We start from the raw sequence: 13,655 nt of genomic DNA, 5'->3' as shown, positions 1-13,655 counted from the left end.
AGATGGTACGACAATTTAAACAATTTAGGAGGCTAATATTAAAGAAGAAACAGGCATTAACGTCTACATACAAGAAGGAAGGAAGAAGAAGAAGACAGTGTTCTTTATTAATATTTAATTTTTTTTTTAAATGTAGGTACCATTTAAATAATGAAATTTATTACCAGTCGAATAAATGACAATTAAAACAAATATTATTAATAATAAGTAGCCAACCTAACACTTAAAATAAAAGAGAAAAATAATTCTGCTGGGTTCAATTATTGTCTTCACAACTATTTAGTACCGTGGAAGTTTTTGGCAAAAAATGCAACAATAGATAAAGAGAAGAAAAGTGGCATAAAAGGCACTAATAAAAGAAGATTTTTGGCTTATTTGTGAGTTATAAACCATGAATATCAGATTTAATATGGATGCATTAGATACGCTTTTGAGTTATTTGAAAGGCCAGGGACGGAGTTTAAAATTTTGTTTCTTTTTCAAACCCTATTTTTAAATAAATTAATTTCTTCTGAAATAAACCATTTAAATAAAATATTATATATTCAGAAATCTAGAAAAAGCTAAACGCTCACTAAATCTCTATTAAATATACTTCAAGCTTTCGAAATGTGAGTATATCGAAAGCTGCTATGCATAAGCTGGGTTGACAGAGTAACAAATAAGGTTTGCAACGTCTAAAAAAGCCCAACGTCCTAAAAATTGTAAAAATACGAAAATTGGACTATTTTGCCAATATTATGCGACACTTAGAACGATATGGAATCCTCCATCTTATTATACAGGACAAAATATGTGGAAAGAGCGGTCGCAGTCCAAGAAGAACATCATGACTTTGTAACCTATGTGAGTGGTTTGATTAACATTTTTCGTTACTCTTCAGAGCTGCGGTGAATAAAATTATGGTAGCCAACATTTAGTAATGCGTTAGTTCAGAATTAAATTGTTGTATGTTAACATTTTTTGCAAAATCGGTTTTATGGTATTACCAATTTGTATGTGCGTTAGACTTTGTTTCAAGAGAATTTTAGTATTCTATGTCACAGACTGCGATTTTGGCAACCAGAAATATATAGTTGTATTAAGATGAATTTCAATTATTTAAGTTTTACAGTTGTATGCTTAGACAAGGAAAGAGCGGGGACCGGTTATCATATGTAATTGACTGAAGCCTAAACCGGCACCAGAAAGGTTGCAGGTCATATTTTATTTCTTCAGTAGATTGAAAATAATGGATATATATCAATAAATAGATTGTTTTTAAAATTTATAATTGAACACTGACATACGTTTTGAATGTGATTTTTTCATTATATAGTTTTTAGTAGTTCGGTTTGATATAGTCTTTAAGTAAATCAGTAAGTTGAAGTTGAAATTAGTAGATCTACTGAAAAATCAGTAGACCTGGTAACCCTGTGAGAGGTAGTAATGGGAAACGTACAGGCACCAAAACATGGCGGTCACATCGAAACTGGCTTCACTTTTCGAAGGCTTATTAAATAAGCTTTACCTGTCCTCTCTGTTTCCTTGTCTAAGGTTGTATGTATCAGCTATACCTCGGTAACTCTAGAAAACTGATTGATTTAGAGTAACTTACTTGTGTGTTTCACATATAACTTTATTATTTTACGTTTACATTTCAAGCAGTTTAGTATTACGCATATACATGGGATAAGGATTCTAAACAATTTGATAAATCTATATCTAAATGAGTATTTGAAACTTGCAACACCAAAAATAAAAAAGTGGGGTTAGAGTTCCGATTCTAAAAATGAAAACTTAGAAAATTGAAAGTAAGTTTTTATTTAGTTATTTTGTATTGTAAGGAATTTTCAAATAATTTTAATTATTTTAGGACAGTTTAAAAGAGAGATGTACAGAATTTCAGTAAAACTATAAAGAATGACGATGAAAATTAAGAAACTGACAAGTCTCTTGGATATGAAGACATCATAGATTGCAATGATTATGACTCAGACAGAGACATAGAATATGTACCACCAGTTTGCAAAGAAGACTCTAGCGATTCTAATAGCGATGTTTGAGAACCCATTGTTACTGCAATTGCAAAACCGAAGCTGTGACTACTCAAATCGGGCTATCCAAACCACTAACTTACAAAAGACAAAAGCACCCAAGTAATTGGAGAAGTAATATTAGAAAAGCGGCCCATGATGCAGGAAAATAATACATATCTGTCAAAAGAAAAGTTGTTCCAGCCAAAAAAATTAAAACAGTAAAACACTGTACATCTAAGTGTTTGTATAAATGCCAGCAACTCAGTACACAAGATTTATCTTGTGACAGATTTATCAGCGTTTTTACACTTTAACAGAACATACAAAGAGATTGTTTCTATTAGCAACCTCAAAAAAATTCATTGTAGAACGACATAGAAAAAATAAAAATAATCAAAACAACAGAAGAAAACAGATCTAATTATTATTTTTAAATAGGCATTAGAGAAATTCAGATCTGTAAAAGCTTTTATTTGAACACCTTAGCAATCAGCCAAACCCATGTATATACAGCTTATTTGAAAAAGGACATTATTTCAAATATACCTGATAAACCTGCCCAAAGAAAACACACAAAATATATAATGTTGTGTATTATTAAATAATACACAACGACTGTATCTTTGAGTCATCTTTGAGTATTAAAAAAAAAAGTATAATCCTTACTCCGAACTTTGTAATAAATTGAATAAACAACCAGTAAAAGAATCTTTATCGGTAACTAGTTTGCAATGACTACAACATTCATTTTCATGTACCTGAAAAAGATTGTTGTGATCTGTGTAAAAAGATCAAACTAAAACTTAAGTTATATTATTGGAGGCTGAACTGATAATACTGTTGAGATCCGCTTCCATAAGAAAAATGATTCCGATTCAGTTTCTTTGCGGATTCTTGTTCGAAAATGCCCCCTTTAAAAAAATCTAAATGGGATCCGGCGAAATTTTTGGGAACATTAAACAATTTTTTTAAACAAATTCCAAAAATTAGCTCCTTGCTCCAGAAAAATATTTTTTTATGTTTTTTGTGCCTTTTTAAATAAAAAAAGTCTTGTGTCTTCTTTTTTTACAGTCGATAGTTTTCGAGTTATAAGCAATTTAAAATCTGAAAAATGCGAAAATACGCATTTTCGAGGCTTGAAAACTCATATTATGAAACTACATTAGAAACTACATTAGAAATTATAAGATTTCCTACTTGGAGATAGTCCAGAGATTTGACCCCCAAAAATAATACGAACAAGCTGAATTTTGTCGAGAATATCAATATTGGAATCCCAACAAGATGCAAAAAAGTTTACCACTTTAACTCCCGGGATTCTCCCTAAATCCCCTGTAGGAGGGTAAAAAAACGCAAAAAAATCGATTTATCAAGAATATATACGCCGTAGAAAAAATATTTCAAATAAAAAACGTAGCTGAGATAATTTTGAACAAAAATGCTTGACACAACCGGTGATTTTGAATGTTACTTCCGCAAGCGAAATCAATATTAAATAAAATTTGTGTCAACTCGACGGTAAAAAAATCGATAATTTTTGATCAGAAACACCTATTGACAAAAATTAAAATGCGTTTTAAAGGCGAAGAGCGAAACTTTCGTATCCAATTTTTTTATTTTGCACAAGACAAAATTTTAATAAGGATCTCTGCAGTTTGCTGATGGGTTGTGATATTCCAATTGCAAAATTGAATAATCCATTATTCCAACAATTTTTAATAAAGTACTGCAATAATGATGTTTAAACGGGAGCGAGTGTAGCATCGGATATTTAGTTTCCGCTAAGGAGTTGTAAAAAACGAACAATGTATCTATTTGTAGATTTGTAAATGAATGCCTGAGTAACTTTTTTTTACCTCAACCGATATAAACTGAAAAAATTTTGTTATTGTTAAATGATGCTGCGCCATATATGATCAAAGCTGGACAGTATTTAAAAATATTTTTTTTAAACTTGATACACGTTACCTGTTTAGCATATGCTTTAAATAGAGTAGCAGAAACTCTAGGGACAGAGTTTCCAATGATAAATACCCATGTATCAAATATAAAAAAAATATTTTTAAAATCCCCTCTGCGAGTACAGGCGTATAAAGATCGTGTAGCTAATGTACCTTTACCACCTGAACCGGTGATAACTAGATGGGGCACATGGTTAAATTCAGTAAATTTCATAACCGATAATTTTGAGGGAATTAGAGACGTTATTTGTATTAGCGAAACATTTCATTAGACAAAAGTATTGAAATTATCAATTTATTAAATGAAAAAATTAAATATCTTGGGAAAAATAACAAAGTGTATCAAAAATTCTGCGGAGTGTTAAAGAATAATTTTTTTTTTTACTAAAGACACAGAAGTGCACTTACATTAAAATCTGGTCAGTAAGACCAATTATCAATTTGTTTCTAACTTAAATTACTAATGAAATCTTAAAATTAGGTGTCTACTCACTAGTATCTTTCCTATTATTTCTAATAACTAGCATTCAATTTAGCATGCATAGTCGCACAACACTTTACTCTGCTTTTCACTCACTCATTATACCAGTTCAAAAGGCTTTGTTCTTTTGAACCTTCTCTCTAGGTTCGTATTGTCGAGGAGCTGGATAGCCTCGACGTTTACATGATGATGGAGTCGTTGTTCATGGCTCCCTGTAAATTTCTTGATTATCTGATTGACGTCTTCCATCTTGAGGTCCCGGTGAAGGTCGTTGTTCCTAACGTACCAAGGCGCATCTACGATGTTCCTCAGCACTTTATTCTGGAATATCTGGATTACTTAGATGTTACTAGGCTTGGCACAGCCCCAGAGTTGGCAGCCATAGGTCCATACTGGTCTCAGTATTTGTTTATAGATTAGGAGTTTATTATTTATGGATAGAGAGGAATGTCTTCCCATTAACCAATACATTTTCTTGTAGCGGATGCCTAGTTCTTCTCTTTTCTTCTTCACGTGAGCTTTCCAGCGAAGTTTCGCATCAAGAGTGATCCCCAAGTACTTTGCTGATGTTGCAATAGGCACTTGGACATGATTTATTCTAATTGGAATATTATTAATTCTCTTATTGGTAAAATTTATATGGACTGATTTATTCTCATTCAGCTTAATTTTCCATTTTTTGGTCCATTCATGGATTTTGTTTATTGAATTTTGTAGTTTTTCTGTAGCTTATTCGACGGTGTCACTTACCGCTAAGACAGCAGTGTCATCTTCGAAGGTAGCTATGGTGTCGTCTTCTAGTTCAGGTATATCACACGTGTATATTAGGTATAGGACTGGACCCAATACACTCCCTTGTGGAACACCTGCTTCAATATCCTTGAGATCAGTATATGCATCTTCTTGTTTAACTCTAAAATGTCTGTTCGCTAGATATGATTGTAATATATTTGAATATTGTTTAGGCATGAATGATTTAAGTTTATGTATCAAACCCTCAAACCCTCATGCCAGACTTTATCAAACGCCTGTGCCACATCTAGGAAGGTTGCAGAACAGACTTTTCTTTTCTCTAATGATCTTTCAATTATAGCAGTTATTCTATGCACCTGGTCAATTGTTGAATGCTTATTTCTAAATCCAATTTGATGATCTGGAATTATTTTCTTTTCTTCAATTATTGGTAGGATTCTTCGCAGGAGGAGTTTTTCAAACACCTTGGACATCACAGGTAGGAGTGATATTGGTCTATATGATGTCACCTCATTGGGGGGTTTCCCAGGCTTTGGTATCATGATCACCTCAGCTATCTTCCATAAATCTGGAACATATTGTAGTCTAAAGGCAGTATTTATTAAATTTGTTAATTTTACGATTTTCTTGGTAGATTTTTTAGCAGTCTTCCGGTAATGAGGTCATAACCTGGTACTTTATTTGGGTCGATTTGTTCTTTAATTAACTCAGCTACTTCTTTTGGGGAAGTTGGCTTGATATTCTCATCTATTTGCTTTGGTTTGGGCCAATCCTGGTCATCGTCTTGGTCATCTTGCAACTTAAATGTGTTCTCTAGATATATATATATATATATATATATATATATATATATATATATATATATATAAGCGGGGATCCTACAGCTTCTGCCGCTTCCCGCATTTCGATCGCCATCTTTTTCTATCTCTCCAGGTGTCTTCATCAATGGCTCTATCTTTCATGGTTTCCATAACACCTTGTATCCAAGACTTGGCTGGTCTTCCTCGTTTCCTTCTATTACTTGGATTGTATTCCATAGCTCTTTTTGGCCATCTGTTGTCGTCCATCCTCTGTACGTATCCATACCATATTAACTGTCTAGTTTCTATTCTTTCAGAAGTTGTATGTACTCTATCTGTTTTTCTTCTAATTTCAGAATTAGGTATACGTTCTACTCTTGATATACGGCAAGCTCTTCTTAGGTAGTCCATTTCAACCGTGTCAACTTTTTTCTTTCCTTTTACTGTCATTTGCCAACATTCTGCTCCATATGTAAGAATGGGCTCTACAATTACTTTGTAGATAGTCATTTTAGTTCTCATAGTAGCTTTGTTGGACCAAAGTATCGAATTCAGAATTTGAACACTCTTCCTGCCTTGTTGCACTCTATAGTCTATATCTCGTTCCGTTGTTCCTTTACTGCAGATAATACTTCCCAAATATTTGTATTCGTAGCACCTTTTCATTTGTCTAATTTCCAAATCCGGGTCTTCGTCTTCATTGCCTATTCGCATATATTCTGTTTTAGACATATTCATACTCATCCCCCATTTTTCGTATTCATCTTTGAGCTTTCTAAGCATATAATCTGCATCTTCTTCACAGCTTGCAATTAGTACTTGATCATCTGCAAAGAACAGCGTTGTCAGATAATGGTTGTTAAGCTTCAACCCCATTCCCGCACATTTTTGTCTCCACTGGTGCAGTGCTTCTTGGATATATATTTTGAATAGGGTGGGGGAAAGACAACATCCTTGTCTCAAGCCTTTCGTTACTGTAAATACCCTTGAGAAAGTATTTCCTGTTTTTACAGTGCTTTGAGGACATTTATAGATGTTCAGTATTGCTTTTAGATATGTTTTACTAAGGTCCGTTTTCGTCAAGACACTAAATAAGAGTTTTAAAGGAACTGTATCATAAGCCTTCTCCAGATCTATAAATACCAGATGCGTAGGGAGGTTTCGAGCTGTTCGTTTTTCAATTACTTGTTGAAGGGTAAATGTGTTGTCCACGCACGATCTTCCTGCTCTGAAGCCGCTTTGTTCTTCAATTTCTTTATACCCCTCTTCTATTCTTCTTTTCAATATACGACCATATAACCTTCCCAGCGAGCTAGTTACGCTAATGCCTCTATAATTTCCGCATTCTTTTCTGTCTCCCTTTTTATAAATGGGGCTAATGTGGGCCAAATTCCAATCGTCTGGAATCGTTTGGCCTTCAATTAAGCATTTATTAAAAATATTCACTATGCTTTCCAAAAGAGCATCCGGTCCATGTTTCACCAACTCGATGGGAATGTCTCCAGGCCCGGGTGCTTTTCCATTTTTCATTTGTTTCAATTCTTTTTTCAGTTCTTCTTTGTTTATCTTATGCACCTCTGAGTTTTCTGTCATTGAGATATGGTCAGGTCTTTCCATAAATTCGTGCCTACTTTCTGTTAATAGCGTTTCGTAATATTTTTCCCACTTTTTATTTTGAATCAGGTTTATATTTCCCTCATCTTTTCTTTCTTTTCTAATACTTTTTATGAATTTCCAAGCTTGTGTCACTTTGGTTCCTCCTAAGCATCGGTCCATGTTCTCTAGATGAGTGGCTAAATATAGTTAAAGAATAATGAGGGAGAAAGATGGAGAATTGTGAAGATAATTTAATTTTACAGGTAGAACCCTTAATTATACAATATTTTAAGTTTGCTCCGTTAACTTCAAGTGAAGTAGAAAGAAGTTTTTCAGCATATACACAATTATTATCACAAAGACAGCACAGTTTTCCTCTAGAAAATTTAGAGAAAAATTTATAATATATAGTTTTAACTGAAATAATGGTATAATAAAGAATGATGATGATGAATCAAAGAATAGAATAGAATTAAATAGAAATATCTTTATTTACAAGAATCGGTTAACAAACAAATACACGATTTAAACGACTCCAATTAAAGTGAATAGTGTCAATAAAAGAAATACAAAAGTAATAAAAATAAATAATGAATAAATGAATGTAATGATGTAGATAATACGAATTTCAATAAATATTTTTTGTGACTTTAGCATAAAATAAATTAAATACCTTCAATATAAGTATTAGTGCGTTTTTTACTTATATGCATTAAATGCATAAAAGCATATTTTGGTGCATATTTCAACTGTTTTTTGTGCATATTTGTATGCATATTTTAGGTTTTTTTAAGTGTATATTTTCCGAGTTCTACTTATAACCAAATAACATATAATAAGATATTATTGATGAGACTGAGATTTAATATTAACTATCTTTTATGGGCATTAACCACAATTTTAGTTACATTTATTTTGACGTTGTGATTTGAATGATTTCCGAAGTGGAAATCGCAACGTCAAAATAAACAAGGTTCTGAAACTGTTTTCTTGTGGTATGTCTAAGTTAAATACAATGTTTATAATATAAACATTGTATTTAACTTAGACATACCACAAGAAAACAGTTTCAGAACCTTGTTTATTTTGACGTTGCGATTTCCACTTCGGAAATCATTATGTGATTACTACTGATTACCATAATAATTGATTGTAATGACAATTCAATTTTACCTAAAAATTTGACGTTTAAATTTCCACTTCGGAAGTCATTCTCAAAAAAAGATCATTAAATAAATTCTCTTAAAAAACTGTGTATAACCGTCAATATTAAAATGCTTGCACAAGGTTTTTCGAATACTATCCTAAACACATTTTTGTCATACTACTGTATCCAGAGTCTAAGCCGTGTCTGTTGTATTCCAAATATTGTTGACGTACTTTTGTGAATAGGGACCTCACACAAGACTTTTCATTAAGAACCCGATGTAAATTTCGTAACGCATCACCAACGTGAATAGTCATTCAGGTGTGTAAGATCTTTAACGTTTTTCAGTAATTTTTCGGTAACGGACATCTTTATTTTGTCTACCTGGTGCAACCGAACCAACATAGCCGTACTAAAATGGTCATTTGGTATTACAATATTATAATCTCGTTATATATAAGCTTATTTGTGATTTTTTTGCCCATGAATGAGTTGCCTTTGGTAATTTGTACTACTTTTCCATGCGTTTTTCTTGCGTAATTGTGTAGTAATTCAGTAATTGTGTAGTAGTGTATTTACCAGTTATTGCTTTGAACTAAACTCTTTCAAATTTTTGTAAATGTTACAATCTTAAGATTTATTGTAAAAATGATGTTCGTCAGACATCGTGCATTTTAAAAAGCTGCTTAATAAAAAACTAAAAAGGATAGAAAATAAATACAACAATACAACATTCAAGACAACCACTCCAAGTCCAAAACTAAACCCACAAGAGAAATCAAAGAACTGCATCTATATAGTACCTTATCAACGTAACAATTTCTATACAGGAGAAACCGCAAGACCCTTAAGTGGCAGGATAAACTAGCATGAAACATACATTAAAAACAGAGACTTCACAAATCACAGATATGCAAACGGACCTGAGACAATGAGCACAGAGCACCATGGAAAGATACATCAAGAATTATGAAAAAAAAAACAGACATGAAAAAGAGAAAAATCAAAGAAGCAATTCTCATCCTACTTAATGAAGAAAAATATATAGTAAACCCATCACCAGAATGTAGTAGTTGCCAATACTAAAAGAAAAAATCAGCAACAAGAATGTACCAACATCAGACGATTAATAGAAAATTGGAGACACGTATCGATGGCGTATAGTGAAACCCTTGTATGTCAAAAATTACAAATTTTACAGGAAACAGTTAAAATTGTTTTTTAGTTTAGAGCAGTGGTGCTTAAACTTGTACGGCATGGGATCTACCACATAAACTGCAAGCGTCCGGAGATCGAATGCTATACACTGTTTTTAAACCAGGAGAAGTAGTTCAAATTAACCGCGCTGCAATGTTTGTTTGTAATTGGTCCAACCTCAGGAAAGTTTACTCCACTGTTATTTTGACACTAATGGCATTTCATAGGTTAATTAAGTTATATCGGTGATTTTTTGTGTTTTCTGCGTTATTCTTTTAATTGTTAGATTTTTAGTCTGCTTTTATATAAAAAACAGTTATTTTTAGAACTCTTTAGCGACGTATTAGTATAATATATTTTTGGATTACCGTCGAAGGCCGATATGATCAACCAAAAAAGATGTATTTGGTAACTTTTCTAGTGACTTTCTTGGGTGTGAATCTGTCTCTTTAGTTTACTTCTCCTGGTTTAAAAACAAAGCATAGTAAAAAAATTTTGAAAATAAAAAACTTTATTGCACATTTCTAGTTGATAAAAAGTTGTAACTACAGAGAGTTTTAATTAAAGTCATGTTTTTCATATTAATTTTATTTGGTTGTTGATGCATGGCACTGCATGTCATCCACAAGTATTTCATATGATGGTACGTAATTACCGAGGGCCAAACAACAAGCATGAAGAGAGATGTTCGTCAGTTAGCCGATTACGATATTTTGATTTCACTATTTTTATTTGGGAAAATGCAGACTCACACAAATATGTTGATCCAAAGAATGCTGTGAGCTGCAGAGCTACTTGTCTCAAATATGGATATTTCTCAGACGATATGAAAGACCAAAATTTCGTATCGGTCGCTCTGGATTTAAGGTGTATATCCGAAATTATTTTCAGTACCTCATTTTGGACGGAAATGATCTCCATATTAAACGTAACGGATATTTCAGTGGCTATTTTTCCACGTCTTGACAAGAAAATGGATTAGACATGAATGTTACAATATCTGTCAGTTTTTTAAAATCAACTAAGCGTATTTCAAACTCACTATGAAGTGATTTCAACTCCGTCTCGTAATAAACATAATTCAAATGAGCGGCTACCCTTTTTTTTTAATGATGGAAAGTTGTTTAAATCCTTTCTGCTAATTTGCTTTATCAATAATTTCAATTTGTTGACAAAAGAATGTATTGCTCTCATCATATCGATAATTGTTTTATTTTCACCTTGTAGTTCAAAATTAATAAATTAATTAATTATTAGGAGGTTCAAATGATTTGTTAACTCTGTTAAAAGCCAGATCACTGAGCCATTTTTCGTTTTGAAGTAGATGAGTGTCGTCCCCTCGTTCTTTTAAAAAAGATATTATTTTGGGACGTAGCTCCTGGAACCTATCTACAAATTTTCCACGGCTCAACCACCTCACATCTGTATGCAGAAGTAAATCAGTGTGTTCCGGAGAGTCGCTAGCTTCCAATAGCGCTTCAAAAAGACGTCGTTGCAAGCTTTTCGCTCTGATTGAATTCGCAATTTTTGTTGTCATCTTCATGATGTCGTCCATATTTAAAATTTTGGAACACAAAACTTGCTGGTGAATGATGCAATAAAATGAAAAAAAAACGATGGAAAGTCATCGTTAGCTCGACATAATGCAACAAATCCATTGTTTACGTCATTCATGGATGGTGCACCATCTGTTGTAATACACACGAGTTTGTAAATTGGTAATATTATTGTTTCACAAAATTTATAAAAACGTTGTATATATCTTCTCTGCGAGTTTTTTCTTTCAGAAGGAGCATTGTTAACAATTCTTCTTTAGCCAACATATCAGAAAATACCATCCGAATGAAAATACACAACTGGGCGGTATCGGTCATATCGGTTGACTCGTCAAATTGCAAAGAAAATTACATACACTTCATAATATCACTTTTAACTTGGCTTTCCAAATCTTTGCCCATGATTTCGATACATCTAGTAACCGTTGGACGTGATAACTGGACTTCTTTGATGACAGACATAATATCTGTTTTATTTTTGTCTCAAATAATACATTCGCAGCCTCAATGAATGTTTCCTTCACTACCTCTCCATCTTCAAATGGTTTTTTATGTTGTGCCAATATATAAGAAATTTTGAATGACGCAATTGATGCAGCTACTGATTGTTTAACAGGCCTAGTGAACATTAATTGTTCCATCTTCAAACTACTTTTTAAGTATTGCACTTTCCGTTTTCTAAACAAACTGTTTTGCGGAAAATCATTTTCATAGTTTTTATGCAAAGTTTTATAATGCCGTTCTAAATTTCCGCGTTTGAGCAGAGCAACGGAAGACCGACAAACACACTTATCTTTCACCATAGTAAACAGGAATTCTTCTTCTCACGCATTATTAAAATAATATGTTTTACTCTTTTTCGCGGCACTCATATCGGGTTTCAAATATTAATGTAAATAATATATTACTAAAATGTTTTTTTTAATAACTTAGTAATGAATGATTAATGCTTGACTAACAGCAATACAATGCCGATACAGCACACTCTCATTTCATAATTTATCTGTGAATGCTGATATGCCGAATCGGCATTATCGCAACTTTCGGGTAAAGAGATAGCATCATAATTATTTCGATTATGCACGTGTGGTGAGTCAGGACAGTCACCGTATTTTCTCCGTGAATCGAGATCGACTTCAAAAACTTTGGCGATCGACCGGTCGATCGCGATCGACTCTTTGAGCACCGCTGGTTTAGAGTATCGAAAAATTTAAATATTCTATTGGATAGTATGCGTAAAAGGTAAAACTTTTTTAGGTTACACATTAATTTTTTTAAGAAATTATTACTATGGCGTAGTACCGTGACTTACGTGATTTTCACGCAACGTGAGTTAGTATTTATGCGAGTATTTCATGCATTATAAAATAAGCAATACAATATTAAGCGTAAACTTTTATTAACAGTTTTTAAAAAAATTAGTTCACATTAAACTGATTAAACTGATTATGTTTTAGGATAAAACAAACAAATAATAAATTCTTAAACCAAACAAAATTAAGAAAAAGTTTATTGTTATTGTGGCAGCTGGATCATAAAGTGAATGAATATCTTTTGGAATGACCATCTTTAATTCTTGAAGATGATTAAATTTCTGTATTTTAATAGAATTCCTTTGGGCATATTTGGCAATTTCATAGAGCTGTCAGAGGCTTTTGGTTTTTTAATGCGCCTGGGTAAATTCTCGTAAGGATCTGAGAATTTTTTCTTCACTTGCATCGTACCTTCAGGATGATATTATATTGCACACAAAGCAGGTGTTATCAGGACGTATTAAGTTTACATAAGGGACATCTTTAAATTTTAAGAAAAAGTTGTATTTCAAGTACCTTCCTTGGAGTATAGTCTAAGATGCGTACAAGCTGTCTTGCACACTTCTATGTATCCTGCTGGTGAATAGATCTCCCTATTTCTTAGATATCGTTCAATCGTGGAGTGCATCGAGTCTTACTCGATTTGGGTGTGACCCTGTTCTAAAAACTTTTTAGTAATAATTATTCCTGTTTTCACTGACGCCAGAAGCAATCCATTAGATAAAATTGCATTGCGGTACTCTGAGATAGCGCGTATCGCTGCAGAAAATTACCTCTTTTACTACGGTTCTAACATATCAAAAAAGAAAACACCATGACTCTGAGATAGCGCG

At 32.8% G+C, this 13,655-nt stretch overlaps 1 protein-coding gene across 1 annotated transcript; it reads right to left on the bottom strand.

Annotated features, from left to right (window-relative positions):
• Nucleotides 1-11,199: 11,199 nt before the first annotated feature.
• LOC140432132 (protein FAM200A-like) lies at nt 11,200-11,496 on the bottom strand. Its single transcript, XM_072519971.1, has one exon. The coding sequence runs from the start codon at nt 11,494-11,496 to the stop codon at nt 11,200-11,202; it is 297 nt and encodes a 98-aa protein (XP_072376072.1).
• Nucleotides 11,497-13,655: the final 2,159 nt, after the last annotated feature.

The sequence above is a fragment of the Diabrotica undecimpunctata genome, unplaced genomic scaffold (genome assembly GCF_040954645.1).
Source record: "Diabrotica undecimpunctata isolate CICGRU unplaced genomic scaffold, icDiaUnde3 ctg00002942.1, whole genome shotgun sequence".
NCBI classification, from domain to species: Eukaryota; Metazoa; Arthropoda; class Insecta; order Coleoptera; family Chrysomelidae; genus Diabrotica; species Diabrotica undecimpunctata.
This window is presented reverse-complemented; position numbering and strand designations above follow the sequence as displayed.